We start from the raw sequence: 23,440 nt of genomic DNA, 5'->3' as shown, positions 1-23,440 counted from the left end.
GAAGGCCACCATGTCATTACCATTTCAATAATAATCAGTCCACTGACCAGTCCACCTAAATCGGTGGATCGCCAAAGGTGGACTGTCAATGCTTTTCCCAAAGCGTACCTGTCGGCCTTCTCTCAAGTGCCACACCACCACCTGGGACCCCCACCTCTCTCCATTCCGCTCACCTAGAAGGGAACTAGGGAGTAAGAAATGAAAAACAAATAACAGGCCATCGGGCCCTCTAACCCAGGCCCAGGGTTCCCAGTGCCTGCAGAGGTGCAGTACTGACCCCCTGAGTAACCCCACCAGCCGCTCTCCCTCTGGCTTCTCGCCGTAAAGGAAACCGCTTGCAAAGCCTCGGCTTCCTTTCTCATTAAAAGCCACCAGGGCCACAGTTTTCAATTAGCTGTGTCAGCCTACCACCCCGAAGCCGCCCAAGTTCAACATGTGGGCCCTCCCCCCAGCTTCCGGTCTCCACCAAGCACTTCACACCTCCCTATTGTAAACCTGTCCAGAGCAATTATCCTGCCTGCATTTGGACAGCCTCAGGACCACATTTCTGTCTAATTTATAGCTGCAAAGCTCTGTCGGCAGAGGCAGCCGTGCCCTGGAGCAGCGGAACTGCAGAGAAAATGGTCAGACCTGGCTGTAAATGCATGTGCACAGCAAATTTCCTTAGGTTACAGGAGGGCAAATTCTCCCATTCTCCCAGGGGCCAACATGGCATGATAAGTAAGCTCCCCCAGAGAGTCTGAAATCTGGATTTGCTGCAGGAATAACTATTGTTCTGTTCTGCCACATTTCCTCCTTCGCCTGGGGTTACAAACAGGGAGACGAGTCAAGCAAATTAACCAGGCAAGTGCTGCACGTTATATTTCTACCTGAAGATTTTAAAAGTCTTTAAAATCTTAAAAATAAAATTCTGCTCACCTAAGGAACATAAGACAGAGAAATTTCTCTATCTGGGGAATTCAATTCATCCAAAATGTTATGATCTGTCTCTTTTTAAAACATGTCCTGCTTACAACTCAACAAAAAGGACAAATGACACAGCTGAAAAAAAAACGGCAAAGAAAATGAATAAATATTTCTCCGAAGAAGATATACAAGTGGCCAAGACGCACATGAAAAGATGCTCAGCATCACTAGTCATTAGGGAAATGCAAATCAAAACCACAAGGAGGGCTTCCCTGGTGGCGCAGTGGTTAGGAATCCGCCTGCCAATGCAGGGGACACGGGTTCGTGCCCCGGTCCGGGAAGATCCCACATGCCGCAGAGCGGCTGGGCCCGTGAGCCACAACTACTGAGCCTGCGCGTCTGGAGCCTGTGCTCCGCAATGGGAGAGGCCGCGACAGTGAGAGGCCCGCGCACCGCGATGAAGAGTGGCCCCCGCTCGCCGCAACTAGAGAAAGCCCTCGCACAGAAACGAAGACCCGGCACAGCCAAAAATAAATAAATAAATAAATAAATTAAAAAAAAAACAAAAAACAAAAACAAAAACCACAAGGAGATACCACTTCATACCCACCAGAATGGCTATAATTAAACAGACAGACAATAACAAGTACTGGTGAGTCTGAGGAGAAATGGGAACCTTTATTTGCTGCTGACGAAATTGCAAAAGGGGGTGTGCAGCTTCTGTGCAAAACAGCCTAGCAGCTTCTCAAACACAGAGTTACCATATGACCCAGCAATTCCAGCCCTAGGTATCTCCCCAAGACAAATGAAAACACACATTCATACAAGAAGCTGTACACCGATGTTCATAGCAGCATTATTCACATTAGCCAAAAAGTCCATCAACTTATGAGTGGATAAACCCAGTGTGGTCTATCCATACAAGGGAATATTATTCAGCCATTAAAAAGGAAAGAACTGCTGATACATGCTACAACATGGAAGAACCCTGAAAACACTACGCTAAGTGAAAGAAGCCAGACACAAAAGGCCACTTATCATATGATTCCATTTATATGAAGTGTCCAGAATAGGCAAATCCAGAGGGACAGAAAGCAGATGTTGCCAGGGGTTGAGAAGAAGGAAGAGTGGGCAGGGGCTGCTAAGGGAATAGGGTTTTGTCCCTCGGTGATGAAGATGTGCTAGAATTAGTAGTGACGGTTGTACAACTCTGTGAATATACTAAAAACCCTGAATCACACAGTTTAAAAGGATGGCTTCTATGATATTTAAATTATATTTCAATGAATCTGTTATAAAAAACAAAACACAAAACCTTCTGCCTTAACAGGCTTTCAAAATTCCAGACTGAAAATGCCACCTAGCTACTTCTCTACCACACAAATGCAGAAACAACCTTTTCCTTTAAGTGCTACGAGATAAATGAAGTGGGGAACAGGCAAAATATCCACATTTCAGATGCTAAAGGCATGATACCACCTCTAAAATCCCTTCCACCCAATCAACTCCTTCTTGCTTCCTAAACTATACTACACTCATGACCATAGCTCTGCCCACGAATCTGTCAGAAGTGGAAAACCTCAGCTGGAGTTTATCCTCCCGCAGAAAACAAATTCTCAAGATTTCAAAAGAGCATTTTTTTCTTCTTTTTTGAGTAATTATTTAATAAGGTTGTGGAAAGCAGGGTTTTCCCGACGGCCAGCCATTCAAAAATGAAGAACAAACCAGAGGCAGGAGGAAATGTCACCACAATGGGGAGAAAATAAATTAGCTAGATTAAGATCTAACTGATTAAGATCTGACCCCTTTCTGTGGTCTAGGCAGGCAGATTTTAGAAAAAAAGCATGCTATTTCGGGAAAAGTCCTTCCAGAGGAAAAGTTGGGGGGGGGGTGTGAGACTATACGTTTCAGTTTTATATTAAAAATTTGTTGACGCTGATTGAAAGCAGATGCAAATGGCCAACACCTCCACATCCCCTGCCCTCCCCACCTTCCCCCACAGGTGTACTGGGTCCCTTCTGGTCAAGAACATGTCCCCCTAGACTGCAGGTACCACACCACAGCCCAGCTCTCGCCAGCAAACATGCAGTTAACTGGGAAGTCCAAAAGTCTAATGGGGCCAGGATGCCAACCAACATCAAAGAGATTCCAGTTGCTCCCCTTATGCAATAAACTTCTTTCACCCGACATCATTCACACTTTCAGAGTGCAAAGTTCACTCTGATATTGGTGGCTTTCTCACTTTGTAGCTTTTTTGGCAAGGGTCCCTTGGCCTGGTTGTTCATTAATATATAATCAGAACATTAAAAGCATTGTTTCGCCTTCTAGGGAGGCTGTGGCCAATTGAATAAAGCCGACATTGTCCCTGGGATGGAGGAACTACCTTGTAAGGCACAGACAATTCAAAGATGCCCAGGTCAAAGGGTACGTGTGTCCACGCGCTCACACTCATACAGCGGTACGTATTTCACAAGATGTTTTTGATATTCCTGGCAAAGGGGTAAGATTAAAATGTTGATCTTAACCACAGAGGTGAACCTGGCATCTCTTTCCCTTTCAACACCAAATTACTCCTTACCTTTTAAACCTTTCCAGGAAGTCATGATATTTGTGGCAGGAAGACAGATGAGCGAGAAGGGACGTCCCAAGGGCCATCAGGCGGTCTACAAGGATGCTGGGGAGGGCATTACTTTTACTTTTCAAATCAGACACACACCAGGACAACTCACTTTCGAGACCATGTTTACTTTGCCGAAAGCCACATTCTAAACACGGGCTCGTTTGTGGAAGGGAAGCCGCTTACAGTCCAACCTTGTTTATTCTCCAAGTAGGTTTGACAGAAAAACCACATCAATTTGTTTTAAAATAATTTCCATTTGCTGGAAGCTGTTCCTGAAGGGTTCTCCGCCACGCTAATCTGCTCTGATTCCTACCAGCTGGAGGTGCCAGGCATGCCGGCCACAGATGGGGTGGGTTGGGCTGGGCATAGGCGGGCTGGCTCTGCAGGCACGGTGGCAGGCCGGGGCGACTTCTGGGGACCCACAAAGCCACTGTGACATCCCCCTCTGGGACGCACAATCAACTCTGATCTAAGAAGAACACACAGACATTTCCTAGTTCAGACGCAAAACTGAAATAGGAAATTGACACACCCATACAGAAGCAGTTTTCTAGGCAATTACGCCTGGGGCCGGGGGAGGCTTTTCACGCTCTCAGAAACACATCATCTCGAAGTATTAGGGATATGGATGTGTGTCCGAGCCCAAAGTTCACAGTTGAGGGAACTAAGAGAATTTATTTGGCTAACAGAGCCTGAGAAAAAGAAGGAAACTTAAAAAAAGGAAGTGTCCATGGGTAACACCGGCAAAGATCTGCAGCCTCGCCAACCGAAGAAACACAGATTAAAGTAATCCAATGCCATTTCCACGTATTAAACTGGTGTATGGTTAGAGAAAGATAGCAATCTCAGGTTTGTGAAGGGAAAACAGGCAAAATTTCACATGTAAATCTTAAATCTGTGGTCTCTTAGGAACAGCAGTGCCAAGTCTTAAGAACTTGCATATCCAGAGCAACTTAGATTTAACTCATCCTAAGGAAATAAGAGATGTATAAACATATATGTATAAGGATGTTTACCACAGTTTAAGAAAAAGCCTAAATACACAATATCAGGGAAGGCTAATTATGACTTAAACCATATTTATTTAAATGTTTAAAGTTGGAGAAAATATTCATGATACTGAGTCTTAAAAAAAAGCACACGTTCTGTCGTATGTACACCTGAAACTAATATAATGTTACGTCAATTATTCCTCGATTAAAAATTTTTTTAAAAAGCAGAATTACAAGTGAATAGTAACCCTAATTTTGTTTAAAAAAATATAACTTGAAATACTACTCAACCACAGACATTATTGGAAATGTATACACCAAAGTGATATTTATCAATGGAGAATAAGATCAATTATTCTTTTTTCTTGTGTAGTTTCCTCTTTATGCAATATATGTGTCTACCATGTGTCACCAGAAAATTAAAAGTAAATAAAGTAAATTCACAGGGAATTCCCTGGTGGTCCGGTGGTTAGGATTCGGCGCTTTCACTGCAGAGGGCGCAGGTTAAATCCCTGGTCAGGGAACTAAGATCCCGCAAGCTGCGCGGCACAGCCAATCAATCAATCAGTCAATTAAATTAAATAAATGCATGGTAACTAGGCTAGCAGTTTAATGGCACAAAACCCCTTTAACATCAAGTCACCCTCCTCAGCTTACCGGGTACAAAAGGGCCTTCCTACAGAATCACAGCCCAAGACCTTGACACCATTAAAATAAACATCTGAAGCAGAGCGCAACAGGCAGAACACAGCTTTCCCACTGCCTCCTGTTACCATCTCTGGGGGACTGCCCACACCTGAGGTCCAGGCTAAAAGGGGCCAGATTTAGAAATCCATCTGCCCAAACTGCCTCCAGCCACTGGAAGCTTCTCTCTAAGTTTCTATTTTTTTTAATAAATTTATTTATTTATTTTTGGCTGCGTTGGGTCTTCGTTGCTGCGCGGGGTCTTTCTCTAGTTGCGGCGAACGGGGGCTTCTCTTGCTGCAGAGCACGGGCTCTAGGCACGCAGGCTTCAGTAGTTTTGGCACATGGGCTCAGTAGTTGTGGCTCGTGGGATCCAGAGCTCAGGCTCAGTAGTTGTGGCACACAGGCTTAGTTGCTCCGTGGCATGTGAGATCTTCCCGGACCAGGGATCGAACCCATGTACCCTGCAATGGCAGGCGGATTCTTAACCACTGTGCCACCAGGGAAATCCCTAAGTCTCTAATTTGGACTGAACCACTGAGGGCACAGTAACCTGCCCTTAGTGTGTGTGTGTGTGTATGTATGTATGTATGTATGTATGTATTTATTTATTTATTTTTGGCTGCATTGGGTCTTCACTGCTGCCCACGGGCTTTCTCTAGTTGCAGCCAGCGGGGGCTACTCTTCGTTGCGGTACGCAGGCTTCTCACTGCAGTGGCTTCTCCTGTAACGGAGCACAGGCTCTAGGCACGTGGGCTTCATTCAGTAGTTGCGGCACGCGAGCTCAGTAGTTGTGGCTCGTGGGCTTAGTTGCTCCACGGCATGTGGGATCTTCCCGGACCAGGGCTTGAACCCATGTCCCCTGCATTGACAGGCAGATTCTTAACCACTACGCCACCAGGAAAGCCCCCTCTTATAACTCATCTGGTCGAGGAGAACAGCCTTTCTCTCTGCCAGCAAAGAGGGAGAAAAAAAATGACCCTGGCCTGGTCATCCTTTCTGTCAAAGTAGAGGTCTTAGCAAAGTAAAGGAGAGCCAGGCAACCCAAACCAGCTGCCTGGCCAGGGCTCAGCATAAACTGAGCACAATAACCACAGGGGAAGGGTGCCGAGACAGCCTCGGTCTAGGTAAGATGCAACCCTCCCCTGCGGTGTCGACTCAGCAAAAATGGACTCCAAACATTGGCGCCAGCAAGAGAGCAGAGAAGAAACCATGAGGGCAGGTGGAAAATGCACTGTGGGCTCCTTTGCCAAACACAACACAGAGGAAGGTGCCAGGCCTGGTCCACCTGACACCAGAGACCAAGAAGGAAGGCAAGGCCCTTAAACTGAAAACGGGTTTCAGGAACAGTACTTGGATATGGGCTTTTAACAGCCACCTTCCCACAACAGAGGGACTAAAATGACAGTCAGCTCTTCGTATGGCATGGAAGCTGCCTGTACTTGTCATCTCTCCACTTGGGTGCCATTTCTTTCTCCTTCCTTTCCATTCTTTTAAGTTCCTCAACACGAATATTTGGTGGAGGATGGAGGAAACTATCAACCAGACAAGGTATAGAAATGACAGATAGCTGAGCCCCTGGGAGAGTTAAATTATTATCCCAGTTGTCTGGGAAGGGTATTTCTGTAGGACTTTCAGGACTACATATTGGGTTGGCTAAAAAGTTCGTCTGGTTTTAAGTAAAAATAAAAGACACATTTTTCACTTTCACCAAGAACTTGACTCAACACGTTCATCAACCGAACAAACTTTTTGGCCACACCCAAGAGACCAAATACCAACAGCTCCATCTATGTCAGTATCTGCCCTGAGCATTTAATGTGTCCCAGGCTTTATGCTAGATTATGGGAGCACCACAGTGGGTCAGAACCAAAGCCAGTCCCTGCTTCCAGGGCGTTGACACAGTCTAATGGGGGAGTGAGATATTAATCAAATCAGGACATGGAACTTCTGTATGAAGTACCGCAGGGTCCCTGAGGCAGGAATCTAACCCAGAGGGAAGGTCAGCAATGGTCTCCAGGAGAAGAGACATTTAAGGGGGATGAGCGGGAGTTTGCAAGGCAGAGAGGGAAGAACGCTCCTCCAGGCGGAGGGAACAGGATGTAAGGGACACGTGACCCGTGCAGTATTCCAAGAGCCTGGAAAAAGTCCCAAGTGGTGGCCGGTGCACACGGAACCAGGTAGGAAGGATCGATGAAGCTGGAGAGGCAGGTGGACGGCCAGGGCAGTTAGGCAATGGGAGTTGTTACGTTCCAGTGTGTGACTCCTGCCAAGATCCCCATGGCTGGAGGGGGTGGAACAGGAGAGATGTGAGTAAAAACTTCTCTACTTCCCGTAAAGTCTGCACGACACAAAGATTACAGAAGAAAACTGAACATAAAATTTATCCACCAAATCACCTTCTTTCCATCTTTGCTGTAGTCCTTTCTTAAAATGAAGGGGGGGGGGTGCCGCAGGCAGTGGGTCACTGATGGCCACGGCAGTCTCCCAGGACCACATTCAGCTCACAGGGCCGCAGAGCCCAAGGCACACCAAGGATCTCAGGCAGAGTACACACTCCATTGGCTGGCCTAACTGTTTATATGTTCTTGAGTTAAAAATACACCACTCAGGTCAGTGTTAACACCAGGGCCTTATTACCAAGGCTGTTTGTAAGCCGGTTACACAAGGCCAGCCTAGGACTCGCCCATCTTTTAAATGTGCCTCGATCTGCAAATTGTCTGCCGATACATCAGTGGGATTATAATAAAGCCACCAAATACACACGCATTTGAGAAAAACACTTTCCAAACCCAAGGATACTTTACTGTTTATAAATAGTTTACTTTTTTTTGATCCCCGGGCATATAATATTCGCAGTTGCTCCAGAAACCAAAGAAACATGGAACAGGAACACAAACCACAACCTCGCAGAAACAATAAACAACAGATGGCGAGACATACGCGCAGGCTGCCACCCCCTGCACCAAAGGGGCACACCAGAAATGAACGCTGACACGCCAGCCTGCCAACGAAGACACGTGCTCTGCCAGATCACGCTCCAGACACCATTTACGGAGCACCGTCCACAGGACTAAGTGTTAGGTGCTTCAGGCCACCAAGGAGGTGAAGGGCCAATCACAGGCCTCAAGGAATTCAGAAACTTGAAAGGGAGGCAAGAGAAACACAAGAAAGCAGACAACGCCAGTCTTACTGTATTCTTTCTAAATACCGTTATGTAGAGTCGGGTGTGGGTTCTAACTCTGGCAAGGTGCTAGACTCTGGGCAGGTTATTCAACCAGTCTGGGCCTCGTGCATAACAAAGACATAAGATATTTCACAGAGTTAGGATGACAATTAAATGAGTGCATGTCCATGTGTCCTGATGCAAAAATGCAAACTTACTGCTATGCGTTGGGCCCCCTTCCAACAATTATAAATTATTTCAATTTTGTCCTCATAACAAGTTTAGTGAGGTGGGCACTAAGATTATCCTCATTTAACATAAGAGGGAACTGAGTCAGAGGGAAGCTAAGTAAACTGCCCAACGTCACCCAGGACGGTAGACACAAGCACCACCACTGCTACCAGTGTGCCACCTAAAAGCATGGCTGGCTCATCTCCACTACCAACACCCCCCTCATCACACATGTGACATGACGGGGGCTTTGTAGAGGACAGGAACACAGTATTATCTTCCCCACTAGATCCTGAAATGCTGCACTGTTTTGGCCTTTTCATGGGTTAACACGGCTTAAACTTAAAAAGTTCAAGACAAATGCTAAAATAAATTCAGAGTCTCATGTCACATTTGCCTTAACTAATGAATCTGATAAGTTGATGTTTATAAAACTTTTTTTAAATGTCATCTGTCTCAAAACAAAGGGAGGGGTCCCAGTAAATAAGTGTGGCCGTCATATTGCTTTCCAAATATGGACATGTCTATTTCAGGGATCACAAGCTCATGTCCAATCATTCTGCCAATTTCACCTCAATGCTCATTTTTTAAAACTCTGACTAGAATTTTCCAACTACAATGTAACTTTAAGCTTTTGTGTTTCTTCTACATTTAAAAAGAATGCCATTTCCCAATATATAACTCCCAGATGTAGAATTCACAGATGATTCATCTCGCAGAACAAGTGTTCAGAGACATCAGCTCCAAATAGAGCAAAAACTTGGAATTCCCTTCTCCCTCAAAGTAAGAACTCGCCTAGATCTGCTCTGCTCAACAAAGTTTGTTTTCAATTATATTTCCAAATTCTTTTAACAATAACTGCATGGCGTCTGGCACCAACACATCTGATTCTTTGAAGTGGTTCTCAAGCAGAGAGTAGAAAATAAGGATAAAGGGTAAAGGAAGGGAGGCCCATCCATAATTTTTGTTTTAGGTCAAATATTCTCTCCAAAAGTGCTCTTCAACATATAAATTCAGACAAAACACAAGCTATGCGTTCTCCCTGAAGGTCTCCGCTACAGGAAGTACCATGGTTGAAGAAAGCTCCTGAATTTATCCCTTTACCCATCAGCTGGCTCTTCATGGGAAAACAGATCTTCAGCCCAAAGAAAATGGCCTTTTACTCCTTATATCTAAACTCCAAAAACACTTTTGTTAAGTCCTCAGCACAGGTCAATTAGGAGTAATCACACTTGGAGGGTAAATTACAGAACCCTTTTCAGACACAATGAAAACATGGGATCCTTTCTGCCCAGAAAAAAGGTGCACCAAGCCCCAAGAAGGAGAGCTATCGGGCAACAAACAAATAATTATCAAGGATTCCTGGGTACATGAAAGTGAACAATCCTGCTGCTTTCAAGTCTAAGTGGAGAAAAAGAGACAGGGATGTGTGAAAACTTACCTAACCAGAGAGACTCTTTCCTCTGGGAGAGGACAAGATATAAATAATAAATCCACCGGAACAAGGTCAAGCGAACAACAGAGAGAGTGTCTAATGTTGACAAAAGAAGCTTGTGGAAGAGTGGGAGGGCTATTTGGCCTATTTTGATCTCAGAAAGCACATGGGCAAAGGCCACCTTTAGGTCTTAAAAGGGAAAATATTAAAAAAATGAAAGTCTAGTTCTTTGGACCATTTCCTTTAGTCCTAAAGTAGTCCCTAACTCTTGTTAAACTTCCTGTCAAGAAGTTCTAAACCACTAATTGTGCCTTCAACTTCATTGCATTTTAGCTGTAGCCCCAAACAAGGTTCCAGATTCCAAGAACTAGTTCTAAAGAAAAAAAGAGAGAAAAATCCAAAGGTTCCACCTTACGAAAGTGTACATGACAAAGAATGAGCGGAAGGGAAAGAAAAGCCCAAGAGTTTCCACTGAAGGCACAAACAAACTCCACGTGGAAGAAAGGTGGATATTCAAGACACAGAAAATAAAAGCTCCCAGGCTCGGCATGACAAAGTCTTCTAAGGAGTCCAATTATGACAGGGATCACGATTATCAAGACCAGTGTTTGACCAAGAGGGAACCAATGAAGACCCAGGCAGATGGGTAACTTGGTATGAACTTGACCAAAAAAAGAGTACGAGAAAGACTTCAAAATTGGAGAACTCAAGCCCCTGACTGTACATATTAAGCTGTTGAGTTTCCACCTTGAATGGCAACCTCAAAAGAGCTCCCTGGTAAAAGGGTTAAAAGCTACGCTGATATGCACCACGTTCCCTGCATGTTGCCAATGGCGAGCCAGCTCAGAGAGGACTGATGAGGTGGTGTGTAGCTGCCCTTCCTCAGGCGATTACTAGTGAATCGGCTATAGGTGGCTCATCTACTCATTTCAGGCAGCTTATCAACACCACCTACAACTTCACTCGTCAGAACTACGCAATGAAGGCCCACTTGAGAGAGATGCTGCCTGCAGTGGCCCTAAGAAAGGCAGAGATAAGTGACTCTTGAAAAAACAGGCCCTTAATTTATTTGCCTTTTGTGACCTAAGATCTTAACAAGCTAAATTGAAGATCTGAAGTGGGTCTGCACCAGCTTCCATAGTCTTCTTCAGGCCAGAGGGAAAAAGAGACAATGATCAAAGAAAGAAATGTGATGGAGTATTTGCCCCCTTCATTAACTCCCTCACTGAGAGTCCCCCAAGCACACCACATTTCCCTTTGCTGCCCAGGTCATCCATCTGAGGATTCCATTCAGAAGCACCAAATACACAAAGGTGATTTTTAAGTAAGTATCCTAGACACACAGATCAATTGACTGATTCTTACCATCCAATGAGTAGTCAGTTTATTCCTTCTTTGTTTCAATTCGGATAGACTCATATACCTGTACGTATGTAGAAGTCATACATCCCCTTTACAGAAAGGAAATTAACTGATCAGCTCAAGGTCACACCGCCAATCAGGGGCAGAGCTGGGACAAAACCCCAAAGTCTCCTGACACCCAGCCATGGGCTCTTTTCCATCCATCCACATTCCTGCCTTCACAGCTTTAAGACAACCATTTTTTTTCCTTTTAGGTGAATAATTTTTAATCCCTCTTTGGTCAAGAACCCCTTTAAGAAGCTTAATGAAAATGTGGGCTCATTTCTGCCCAGAAAGATACACTGGGCTCCAAGATTTCACATATAATAAAGTTCCCTAGACAGCCCCCCACAAAAAAAATAATATTTGAGTTCAGCCAGTCTTTATTTTAGGACAGTCTGGAATGTAATATAATTTAATCAATTCACAGTACTGTTTCAAATGAACTTGTGAAAGAATCCAAAAAGCTCCATAGAAGATTTTTCTCTTGGACAAAACACAACCATCGATGAGGCCAAACCACTGTGGCCAAGAGTCCCACACAGACACCAAATCTGAGAAAACATTCAAAGGAATTTGGGATGAGGCAGACCTCAAGAGCTATAAAACATTTCAGATCGCTTTCTGGATCTCCTCTCCTCCCAAGACGAAAGGAAACCCCATCCCATTTGAGCTGTAGCTTCTGCATCCATCACGTTGCTGGATCAACAACCAACTTCCTGGAAGCAACAAGCTCTTCTGGCTGTTTATAAGTTTTGCAAGCACTGGGAGCTTGTGTGCCAGAAACTCACACCAGCCCAGGTGGAGGGAGGAAATCAAAGGGAAAAAAATGTTTTTAATTAAAAAAGAAAAAAAAAATTAAAATATAAGCAAGATGCATGTTGCTGGACCAAGGTACCACACTGCTGAAATCAGATGAAAGAATGAATTTCTCCTAATTTACAAAACAGAAATTAAACTCAGTCAGAATTCCTCAATTCTAAGTACCCCCCCACCCTGCACCTCCTCCCCTGTTAAATCTTTCTTAAACCCTTTGGACTGTGTTTCCACTTCCCTAAACACAGTATCCACTGTAAGATGGTAACTAATCAAATATGATATCAATTTAATAAAGCTTAATACAACCATGAGTTTATTAACCTGACCGTGTTGGACAGCGTTTAAAACCAACGAACACTACATAATCTACACAGAATTAGATTTTCAGAAACAGAATATGGAAATCATTCCACAGACTTTGATAAAGTGAGGGACTATGTAACTCCCATTCGGATTCCTAATTAAGCTGCAACCAGCAGGAAATCTGTCCTAAAAGGCTCTCCTAACCAACAAAGTAACAGGCTGTGAGAGAAATTAAACTATGGACTTTGACAAAACAAAACCAAAGCATTCTGCAGCTACTTGAAGAAAAAGCATTTTCAAACCTGTGTGAAGTTTAAGTCAAGCACAGAGGGTTCCAGGACTGTAGTTCTTTGCTTTGGGGGGATTTTCTTCCAGGGTGCCTCTAACTCTATTTAAAGCAGCCTCAAGTAGACACAGCTGGAGGGTCAGGCCTCACAAAGTAAACAATAGTTAACTCAATTCAGGCTCATGACTTAACTACAACCAATGGCTAATTACCCCTCTATTAACCAACAATATCTGAAATATCACTTTTTAAATGACCCATTCCGAATTATGTTTGTTCACTAAAGGATTCTAATCAACAATTAATAGCATAGTAGAAACCGCCCAATTAAGAGCTACATGGGGAGAGACGAGAGTTCCTCAGAATTACACATTTCTGGCAAAGGACTCTAGGACAAAAGAACTTTCTAAGCACCTCCCACGAGAGAGAGAAAAACTGTATTCTGAGAACATATAAATTAAGAGTGTACACAGTATGCACTCAATAAACATTCTTTAAATGTATAGCTTACCACAATTCCCTTTGGAAAAAACAGACTCAAAATAAATGCTGATTTTTTTTCCCCGAGGCTGTTCAAGTTCACATTTCTTTAAACCACCCCAAAGTGAATGAAATGAAATTTAAATTTTCTCAAAAAATACTTATATCTTAATTTTTAAAAACCTATACATTTACAGATGAAGTGATATGCTTGGATCTGTTTCCAAATGGAAGGGGACAAGTGTATTAAGGCATAGCTCAAACAAGAGGAGCCATTATCATCAAAAACAACACAAATAAAAAAAGCTGGAGAGGATGTGGAGAAAAGGGAACCCTGGTACACTGTTGGTGGGAATGTAAATTGGTGCAGCCACTGTGGAAAACAGTATGTAGGCTCCTCAAAAAACTAAGAACAGAATTACCATACGACCCAGCAACCCCACTCCTGGGTATATATCCGAAAAAAAAAGACTAATTCAAAAAGATACATGCACCCCAATGTTCATAGCAGTATTACTTACAACTGCCAACATATGGAAACAACCTAAGTGCCCATCAATAGATGAATGGATAAAGAAGATGTGATATATATACATATGCACACACACACACATATATAGACACACACACACACACACAATGGAATACTATTCAGCAACAAAAAAGAATGAATTTTGCCATTTGCAGCAACGTGGATGGACTTGGAGGGCATTATGCTCAGTGAAGTAAGTCAGACAGAGAAAAACAAATACTGTATAATATCACTTACATGTGGAATCCAAAAAATACAACAAACTAATGAATATAACAAAAAAGAAGCAGACTCAGAGAACAAACTAGTGGTTACCAGTTGTGGGGGGCAATATAGGGGTGGGGAATGAGAGGTACAAACTACTGGGTACAAGATAGGCTCAAGGATGTATTGTACAACTCAGGGATTATAGCCAATATTTCACAATAACTGTAAATGAAAAGTAACCTTTAAAAATTTTATAAAAAATTAAAAAAAAAAAAAACAGGAGCCATAAGCTGCTATTTGTTGAGGCTGGGGGATGGTACATAAAGTTCATTACATTATTCTGTCGACTTGTGTAGATGCCTGTAATCTCCCTAATAAAAAGCTAAGAAAAAACACCCTATACCAACAGAAGTGACTTAGTTTTTTAAGTTCTTGGCTGCATATCTAATGTTCCCTTAATTCAGAATTTTTTTTTTTTTTAAATCAGACTTTTCAGATCTTCCCCTCACTAGAAAGAGAAGCTGTGGGACTTCCCTGGTGGCGCAGTGGTTAATAACCCGCCTGCCAATGCAAGGGACACGGGTTCGAGCCCTGGTCTGGGAAGACCCCACGTGTCGGGAGCAACAACTACTGAGCCCGTGCACCTACAGCCCGTGCTCTGCAACAAAGAGAAGCCACTGAAATGAGAAGCCCGCACACCACAAAGAAGAGCAGCCCTGGCTTGCCACAATTAGAGAAAACCCAGGTGCAGCAAGAGAAGACCCAACGCAGCCAAAAATAAATAATGAGGGGGGAGATGAGGGGGGAGGGGAGATGAGGGGGGGAGGGGGAGGGGGAGATGGGGAGGGGGAGATGGGGGAGGGGGAGATGGGGGAGGGGGAGATGGGGGAGGGGGAGATGGGGGAGGGGGTTGGGGAGGGGGAGATGGGGGAGATGGGGGAGGGGGTTGGGGAGGGGGAGATGGGGGAGATGGGGGAGGGGGTTGGGGAGGGGGAGATGGGGGAGGGGGAGATGGGGGTGGGGGGGAGGGGATGCGGAGGGGATGGGGACTGCCAGTCAGTGAGTAGCTGTCACTCCCCAGGCAGAGCCCCGTGTGTCAATGTCTTTTCATCCAGCCCAAAGTGCCACTGCTGGGGGTACAAATGCTTTCAAACAAAGAGCAAGGCCACTACAAAATTTGGAACTAAAGTGAGATTATCCATTCTCCAGTTCTAAAGTGCTCAATTCTTCTCATTGTATCTAACAGGCTATCATCAAGTAGGTAATCCAGCGAGAAAGAATTTATCAGTGCAATGTATGCCCTGACCAAGATAAGCGCCACATTACTTGAATGGCAAATTATAAACTGGTGGAAGGAGCAAAGGACAGGAAGTGGAGGTGGGGGAGGGGGACACTTGCTAAATGCTGTATAAAGGAGTCTTAGAAGATGAAGTTGTGTGATTTGTTTTTAATCAGCAAAAAAAAAAATCCCTCCATTATCTTGTTTCTTAGCATTTAAGCAACTCTACTGCAGGGCAGACCCTCACCCATTCCATTCATTTTCTTCCTAATAATAAGACAACTTGAGAAAAAAAAATATTTGCAGATCATAAAAGATTAGAGACCTGGGCACCATAAAAGTTTAAAGAATAATCAATGCAAAGTGCTTAAAAAGAGACAGGCCATGCTTTCTTTAAACTCTCTGAATGCCACCTTTTGCCAAAATAAACTGAACAAGCAGTGATTGGAACCTGCATCCTGGTTCATAAGGAAACCAAGATGTATTAGGACTTGCAGAGATGAACGGATTGGTTGTTCACACAATGGGCTTTACCGGTTATGCTAGATTAAATAGTAATAAAGACACAAACAATCGTAGCCGTTCATGTGGGCAAGGCTGTGAATCATGGCCATTCACGGGGGAAGGGATGCAGGTACAGGTGCATGAGCAAAAGCAAACGGCTTTTCAGGTGGCATCCTTGCCAGATTCCTCAGATGACCCTGTGCTCACTGCCCGTGTCCCCTACAAAGTTACTGTACAATGGCAAACAAACCAAAACAAACGAAAAATGTCAGAGCTCTCCAGCTTTCCACACACAACCCCACAATCATCTCCCCTCACACCTCCTCCCTCAAACATTTCCAAAGAGAAGTGGGTACAGTGCAGGATTCAGCCGGACCCAGCCTGCAACCTAACCCTTGATTGGAAGAGCACATCTGCATGTTTCCAAGCAATTGACCGAGCATCTCATAGGGCTCAGTTTCAATGAAACCCTGGGAAATAATGGGATAAAATTATTAGTTTAAGGGCCTCTCACTTCTCAGCCTCCTTCCCATACCCCACCTCCCAGAATGGTAATGTTCAGTAGACAGAAGTATTTGCACAACTGGAATACATTTATAAACCACCTCAATCATTTTTGCTAATTGCATAATTCATATAATTTTTTGCAACTGTTCATAGCTTCCCCCCCTGAATTTGTCTGAGCTTCCCAAGGGCACGTAAAGTTTCACTCTATACATACCACCAAAAACTTCACGGCAGAAGGCTGTTTGGGTTGTGAGCCCTGCCACCTGCTTACGCCAGGAGAGATCTTCATTATCAGAAAAGTAAACTTTTCCCAGGAAGCCTCTGTCACCAAGAACTCTGACTTGGAGAGACTTGCCATGAGAGGATGCAAAACGTGAGTTACTGGGGCCTTAGCCTGAGGTGACTGATTCACACTGGACTGGGCTGAATACATGTGTCATCTAACTTAGTCTTCACAGCAGCTTAAGATAGAATATTATGATCCCCTTTTTAGAAACAAAGGGAAGAGGTTCGCCACAAATCACACACACAGCTGTAGGGTGGTGGAGCCAGGAATGGACCCTAGAAATAATTTCCGATCTCTTCATCACTATTCCCTAGTGAATGGTGAGCACCGGGTGTGATCAGCAGGGATGAGGCATCCAAATAATTAACAGAGTAAGACTGAAGGAAAGCTCTGCCCTCACCGGCTCTTTTCCCCATCAATAACCCAATCCAAGACACAGGGTACAATCGGGCATCAAATGCCCACCCAGCGGACAGAGAGAACACCTGAAGGCAGGACATGAAAAGCACGAAACCCAGGGAAATAGGGAAGCAGCTTTTTAAAAAAGCAGAGCGACTTCTATAAGCAGACTGGGTTTATAGCTTGCGTTTCAGAAGATTATGCGTAAAGTACTTATATTGAAACCACACGTAAAGTATTAAATTATATAAACATACTAGTATAGAAATGTATAAAGCACAAAGCCTTTGGATAAGAAAAATTCATAAGCATGCTCCCACCAAAAAAAAAAACCCATAAAAGACCAAAACCAGGGTACAAATTGGCAACTTTCAATTAGATCACAGACAAATCACAATATTCATTTTTTTCTGTAATCCTGATTTAACTATTAATTTTGCTTCATGGCAACAATGGTCTATCAAGTTCTTCAGTAGAAAATTTCTCAGCCTTAGTCCTATAATTGGCCAATTATTAGGTAAGTCTGGACTACTATTCTAAACCCTGCAGTTACACAGAAAAAATAACTCCAAGAGGGTTAACTATTGTGAAAATTTTAACCTCTGGTCTTCAAAGTCCTACTTCTTCCCGTGGGGACATAAAAACAGATCTGAGTTTCTGACGGATTCCCACACTTTAATGTGAAACAAAAGCAGAAGACAACCACATTACTGACAGACACCATGAACTGAAGCCAGGAGGTAGATGGAATGGACCCACAGGTTCAACGCCATGCTTAAGTCATTAAAAAGCACCGCTAACGGTTCCTAAATTCACCACCGGCCAGGGAACATTGGGGATTTTTAGATACTTCCCCTCCTCTGCCTGGGAATTTTCCTCCCACCTCTCCTCCCTCCTGTCTCAAGACAATGCCTTCAGCCTTTGAAACTGCATCCATTGTAAACAGCTCTGAATATTAACACAGCCCAGAGCCCAGCTCTAAAAGACCCCCAGAGTTTCAAGTTGCAGTTGCTGAGGAGCGGGGAAGGTCCCCAAAATGAGTTAATATCACCAAACTCATTCACAAGTCCTTGAAAATCAGGCTTGCTCATGAAACTTGAAGTCTTTCAACTTATGGGGTAAGTCAGAGGAATCCCTTTGAGTTTTAAGCCAACGACCTTGGTACCACGAACATCCTTGATTGCTTATAGCGACTTTTAATTCTACGAATCCGTTTCCCAGATCTCCCTCTCTGGTGTCACTTTTAAAATAACCAATGGCTATTTTAAACAACCTCCTTCCCCGGATAACAGACCTTCGGGGCTACAGCAGGTGCACAGAACTGGGCCGGGGGCATTGTTAAGTCACACAAAACCCTAGTAGCTCTCTCGCATTCCTGTCCAGTCTGAAAGAGAAGATGCTGAAAAGCCTTTGCACCAGGGAGACACCTCTGCAGAATGGGGGAGAGGCCCTTTCATTGTGAGCGTGGTGTTTGAGGGAGAGAAAGGTCAGCCAGAGGCCATCCCAACGTGCTCAGGGAAGGCTGCGTGGGGAACTCAGGCCAAGGCATTAACACGGCAGGGAGAGAGACTTGCGGCCCCTGGAGCAGGGCTGGCGGGCCCGCGCATCCGGACATCCACTGGGAACCAGCTCTCATTACCCTGCACAGAATCGTCTTCTTTCTGGAGATGAATTACTGCCGACAATACATTCAAAAGTCCAAAGGTTGGGAAATCTGGTGACCCAGTGTAATTATGGAAAAGAAAAGCACGCTTCTTTTTAACACAGTCCCTTGGAAATCGGGGGCAAGAACAGCCCTGACGTACCCAAAAGGCAAGAGGCACCGTGGGCCAACACAGTTCATCTGTATTGGGCCCTGGGGGTCTCCGGGCACTTCCTAATTTCACAGTCCTCAAAAATTAGATTTTATGGCCATAATTTCATATCAGAGGGACTTAAATCCTGTCCCTCAAAAAGGCAACCAATTTCATTTCCCAGACTTCCCCTTAACTCAAAAAAAGTGTCAGAAAACTCTTAACAGATAAGTGCTCCATCACGCAGGGGAATTGAGGCCAGGCTTGTGACACGTGTTGCAAAGAAAAGGACTCTGAGCTCAGACTAAAGCTGCCCAAAACTTTAAAAGCACTTGCACTTTTCAGATTTTCTCTCTCCCCATTACCCTGTGTTCAAAAGGGTCCCTATTCAGAAAAACCCTTTGCCCATCCCCACCAATCGGAAGATGTTCATGGTCTGCTGAGTTCTTCTTAAGTGATACAGAGACTCAAAGAGGAAAATGGGCAGAAGGGAAGACCTCAGGGTAATCCAGACAAGAATCTACTTCTTAAAAAAAAAACAAAACACACACACACACACACAAGAATCTCAGCTTAGGTTCTGGAACAATTTGGTCATCTGCACTTTAAATCTAATTTGCATAAACAGGATGGAAAGTATTTTCCAAACCCTTAATTCACAACACCCCGAACACCTGGGCCTTCCAGCACAGCTGTAAAATTTGAAAGACAAAGGCCCTCTTTGCTTCCCAACTACAATGGCAACCACCACAGGGCCTGTGTTTATTTTCTAATGTAATCATAAGCACCACTTTGGTGCCCAAACCAACAGAGGTTCGATTAAGTAACCCAGGTTCGGTACTGCAAACACGAAGGGAGACAAAATACAAAGAGACCCAAATCAATACATCTGTCTTAATGTGACTCAGAATAACCACACTTGGTGACCTTTAAGGGATGTCCTTGCTTCCGAATGCCATGTCATCTTCCCTCCACACTGAGGACGAGAATCATTTGTTCCTCCTTCAGGGCCTGCCTGCCTTCCTATCACAATCCCATTAGGTCATCATTGAGCTGCCAGACCCTGTAAGCAAGCAATACTGTGCTCAACTTCATGCCACAGACAAGAGTCTAAGGTAAATTGTGTTTAACGCATCTTAAACAGCTTCTGAAGCCACGCTCTCCAAAACAATTTCAAAGAAAGCAAACATCTGAGTTCTAAGAAGTTCAACTTCTTCTAAGGCTCTGGGAAGTTGGAATAGGGAGTGGCAGTGCTGGGAGCTATTTATGAATGTGCTGGTTGGACAAGGCCAATCGCACCTACGTAATGGGAGGCAAACTCAAGTAATGGCTCAGCTACTACAACTATAAGTTACTGTGCTGAATAAGTTATCCTCAGGCCCTGGGAATGAACATATTTTCCTTTCTCCCAGTGCCATTCCAGTTCTGCTATTCAAACTGCATTTACATCCACTATTAAAGAGTTTAACTTTCCTTATGCGGGGCTTAGGAGCAACTCCAAAATTAGATGCACTGTTTACAAAAGCAAAAAAAATAAAAAAATAAAAAAAATTCCATAAAGCCACAGGTCCCATTCTATCTCAAACGCACAGCCTGAAATTGTTTGAACTAGCTGCAGTAAATCTAGTTCATGGGGTTATAAACTAGCTCAAAGCATTTTCTAGACACAGTGGACTCAGAGGGTGTAAACTTGGTGAAACTATAAGATTTTATTATATTATAGACAGAGACTTTCTCCCCTAAAGTCTTACTGAATCATAGCCAAGAATATAAAAGATATAAATATCTTGATGCAAAATTTAGAATAAGACTAATGACTTAAATGGAGAAATCTGAAGTCTAGGGAAAAATAAAAGCACATTTGCTTGCTTTTTCTTTAATCAGAAAAAAACCCTTCACAAACATTTTTCAAAGGTTATACATTCTGTACTGAATACCACACTGCCATATACTAACCAGAAGCCATACTACTCACATCTTAAAATCGAATCAGTTAACACCATCATCAGTATAATCAAGTCTAACTGAAGCTCAAAACAGCCAGTTTGGTATTTACTAATCATCAACTGTGTGAGGAAAAGAGAAAAGACTGCAATTTTAAAGGTATTTATGACTTGTGAAATGTCACTCCTTAGGCAGACAGAAAGGCCCCCAAACAACCAGTAGTTTTGCTCCAGAAATTAAAGGGCAAGGCAAAGTAGATCTTGTGGCCATAGGAAAGTGAAAACAGAGGACACCCTGTCCTCTCCAGGAAGCCACCACTTCTGAACTAAGTGCCTTCCCCACGATGCCACTGACACCTGGCATTGGGAGTCAGTCTTCCAACAGGTGAACACCTAAGATGTTAGTCTGATTCCACCCACATTATTTAACTTTTTAAAAAACTAAGAGTATGTAAAGGAAAACCCACAATACCCACGACTACCACAACTAAATACAATACTACCTAATGACAACGCTGGGCTCTATCTCCCACTACCTTACACAGCCACCACCTGTGTTAAAACCCACACCTTGATCACTGGTTTTCCCTAAGGGGATTCCAAAGACACAGCAGAATACTGAAGAGAAATCCTACACATAAGGGTCCAGTTTCAGAACTCTGTAGGACTGATCACTAGTGATCCACGTGCAGCGTGGTCCAAGTTAAAGATCTGTGCCCCGCTCTCAAAGGTACAGGATCTTCACGTCTGAAAGGAATTAACTTCCCTTCTTTCCCTTCACGGCAACCAGATTCCCAGACCACATGTTCTTAGATCAAGCCACAGGTGTTGGTTAAAACCGGTGTCACCAGTTTTCTTTCTCTTTTTTGAACAGTGAATGTCCCGCCTGAGGTTACTACTGTGCCTCCTCTATGTTCTAGGAAAGATGTCCAATTATTTAACTGAAAAGCAGAACTATTCAAGCTAGGCCTCTTCTGGAAGGTACTAACAGTTCTGCAGAGATGTTAATTACTGATAACTGGACAGCATTTTGACTCATGGACTAGATTGGTCAGAAATTTTTAAAGCCTATGACATTCTACCATGTTTACAGAAGTCTAATGTGGTGTTGTTGTTGTTTTCCTGCCAAACCTCCTGTAAGAAGTGTCCCACCAAGTCCAGATAGGCCAAAATCCGGACAGCACAGAAAAGAGCCTCTTGCGGGTAAAACACACTCTGCTTAAATCAACCCAGAGTCTGGCACCCTCTTCCAAAGTAGCACTACTCCAAAACTAATTTGCACCATTTATAGAGGAGAAATGCTAGAGGATGGGCCCCACTCCACTGGATCGTCAAGCCCAATGGGTCCCCTAGGGAACAGACAGGAAAGGTCTGGAACACAGTTCCCTAAAATGCCAACCAGGTGGAAAAGGACCAACTTCCAGCAGTCACAGATCTCCAGGAACTCTCAAAGCCCGGTAACTCAGGGGGTCCTCCAGGGAAGACTGCCTTCTGCCCCGGGCCTGAGCCAAGTCAGGCCACCAAGGTCCCAGGGAGATGAAGTGGTGACTACCCACACTCTCACTAATAAATAATGTAAATGGAAGACTGGAGGCAAAAGTCACCTTCATTCATTACCCACTGGACGGCCACGCAGCTCAGACAACAGAGAGTTGGGTTACAGAAGAGAAAAAAAGAAACACCCGGGGACCCCCAGACTGCCTTCCTCACTCTCTCCCCTCCAGATGTTTCCCACTCCCCACCCACAGACAAACACCCTCACCTCCTGACTCTTTACTCACATTCTCTTACCTCCAGAATCCCACCCACTCACCAACTCCCAGATGGCCTTCAGGAGCCACGCTCACTCACCTCCAGACCCCCACGACACTTTTTCCTCCTCCAGATCCCCAAGACCCACGCTCGCGCACATCCAGACCCTCACGAGACGCACGCTTTTCCCATCCCGACTTCTTCGCACGCACGACCTCTCTCCTCCGGACCCCCAAGGACCACCACTACGATCCCACGCGAACAGTTTTCCAGCTCATTCAACTTCACATAGAAGCAACTCAATCCGCACCCCCTTCCCGGGGAAACATCCCTGCCGCCCCGTCCCCAAGTGACAGCGTCCCGGGGCGCGGGGAGGACGGAAAGGGCGGCACTCACAGACTCCGCGTCCAGGCGGGCAGGTCCCCGGGCAGCGCCGCCAGCCCGCGCCCGCCGCAGTCCAGCGAGTCCCCAGTGCAAGTGCAGGCGGCAGCGCAGGGCGCCCGCGGGCCGGCCGCGGCCGATGCGGGCTCCAGCCGAAGCAGCACCAGCAGCAGCAGCAGCCAGTGGAGAAGAAGACAAGGCGAGCGGCGCGGGGCCCCGAGCGCTCCCCGGACCGGCCGCGCCATCTTGTCTGGAGCGCGCTGCGAACTCCCGGCGCTGGGGCTGCGAGGTCCGGGGCGACCGCAGGCGCGGGCGGGCCAGCGGGGGATCCACTCGGCACTAGGCTCCGCGCCGGGACATGGCCGCCGGCACAAGTTCTCTCCGCGGCGGCGACTCCGGCGTTCAACGGGCCCCCGGTGCCCGAGCCGCTCCGCAGCGCCCGGAGGGGGCCGCGAACCCCGCGCCCATCCGGGCCGACCCGCCCGTGCCCGCTGCGAACCCCACGGATCCGGGCAAAGGGTGCTTGGCCGGCGC

At 45.0% G+C, this 23,440-nt stretch overlaps 1 protein-coding gene across 1 annotated transcript in view; it reads right to left on the bottom strand.

Moving 5' to 3' along the window:
* Nucleotides 1–23,161, bottom strand: part of LRIG1 (leucine rich repeats and immunoglobulin like domains 1) — a 120,365-nt gene extending 97,204 nt beyond the window's left edge. The window contains exon 1 of the mRNA XM_007192641.2: nucleotides 22,922–23,161. Within this exon, the coding sequence (XP_007192703.2) occupies nucleotides 22,922–23,151 (230 nt within the window). The 5' untranslated portion in view covers nucleotides 23,152–23,161. The remainder of the gene's footprint in view (nucleotides 1–22,921) is intronic.
* Between the last annotated feature and the right edge of the window lie 279 nt (nucleotides 23,162–23,440).

This window comes from Balaenoptera acutorostrata, chromosome 10 (assembly GCF_949987535.1).
Source record: "Balaenoptera acutorostrata chromosome 10, mBalAcu1.1, whole genome shotgun sequence".
Taxonomy (NCBI): Eukaryota; Metazoa; Chordata; class Mammalia; order Artiodactyla; family Balaenopteridae; genus Balaenoptera; species Balaenoptera acutorostrata.
This window is presented reverse-complemented; position numbering and strand designations above follow the sequence as displayed.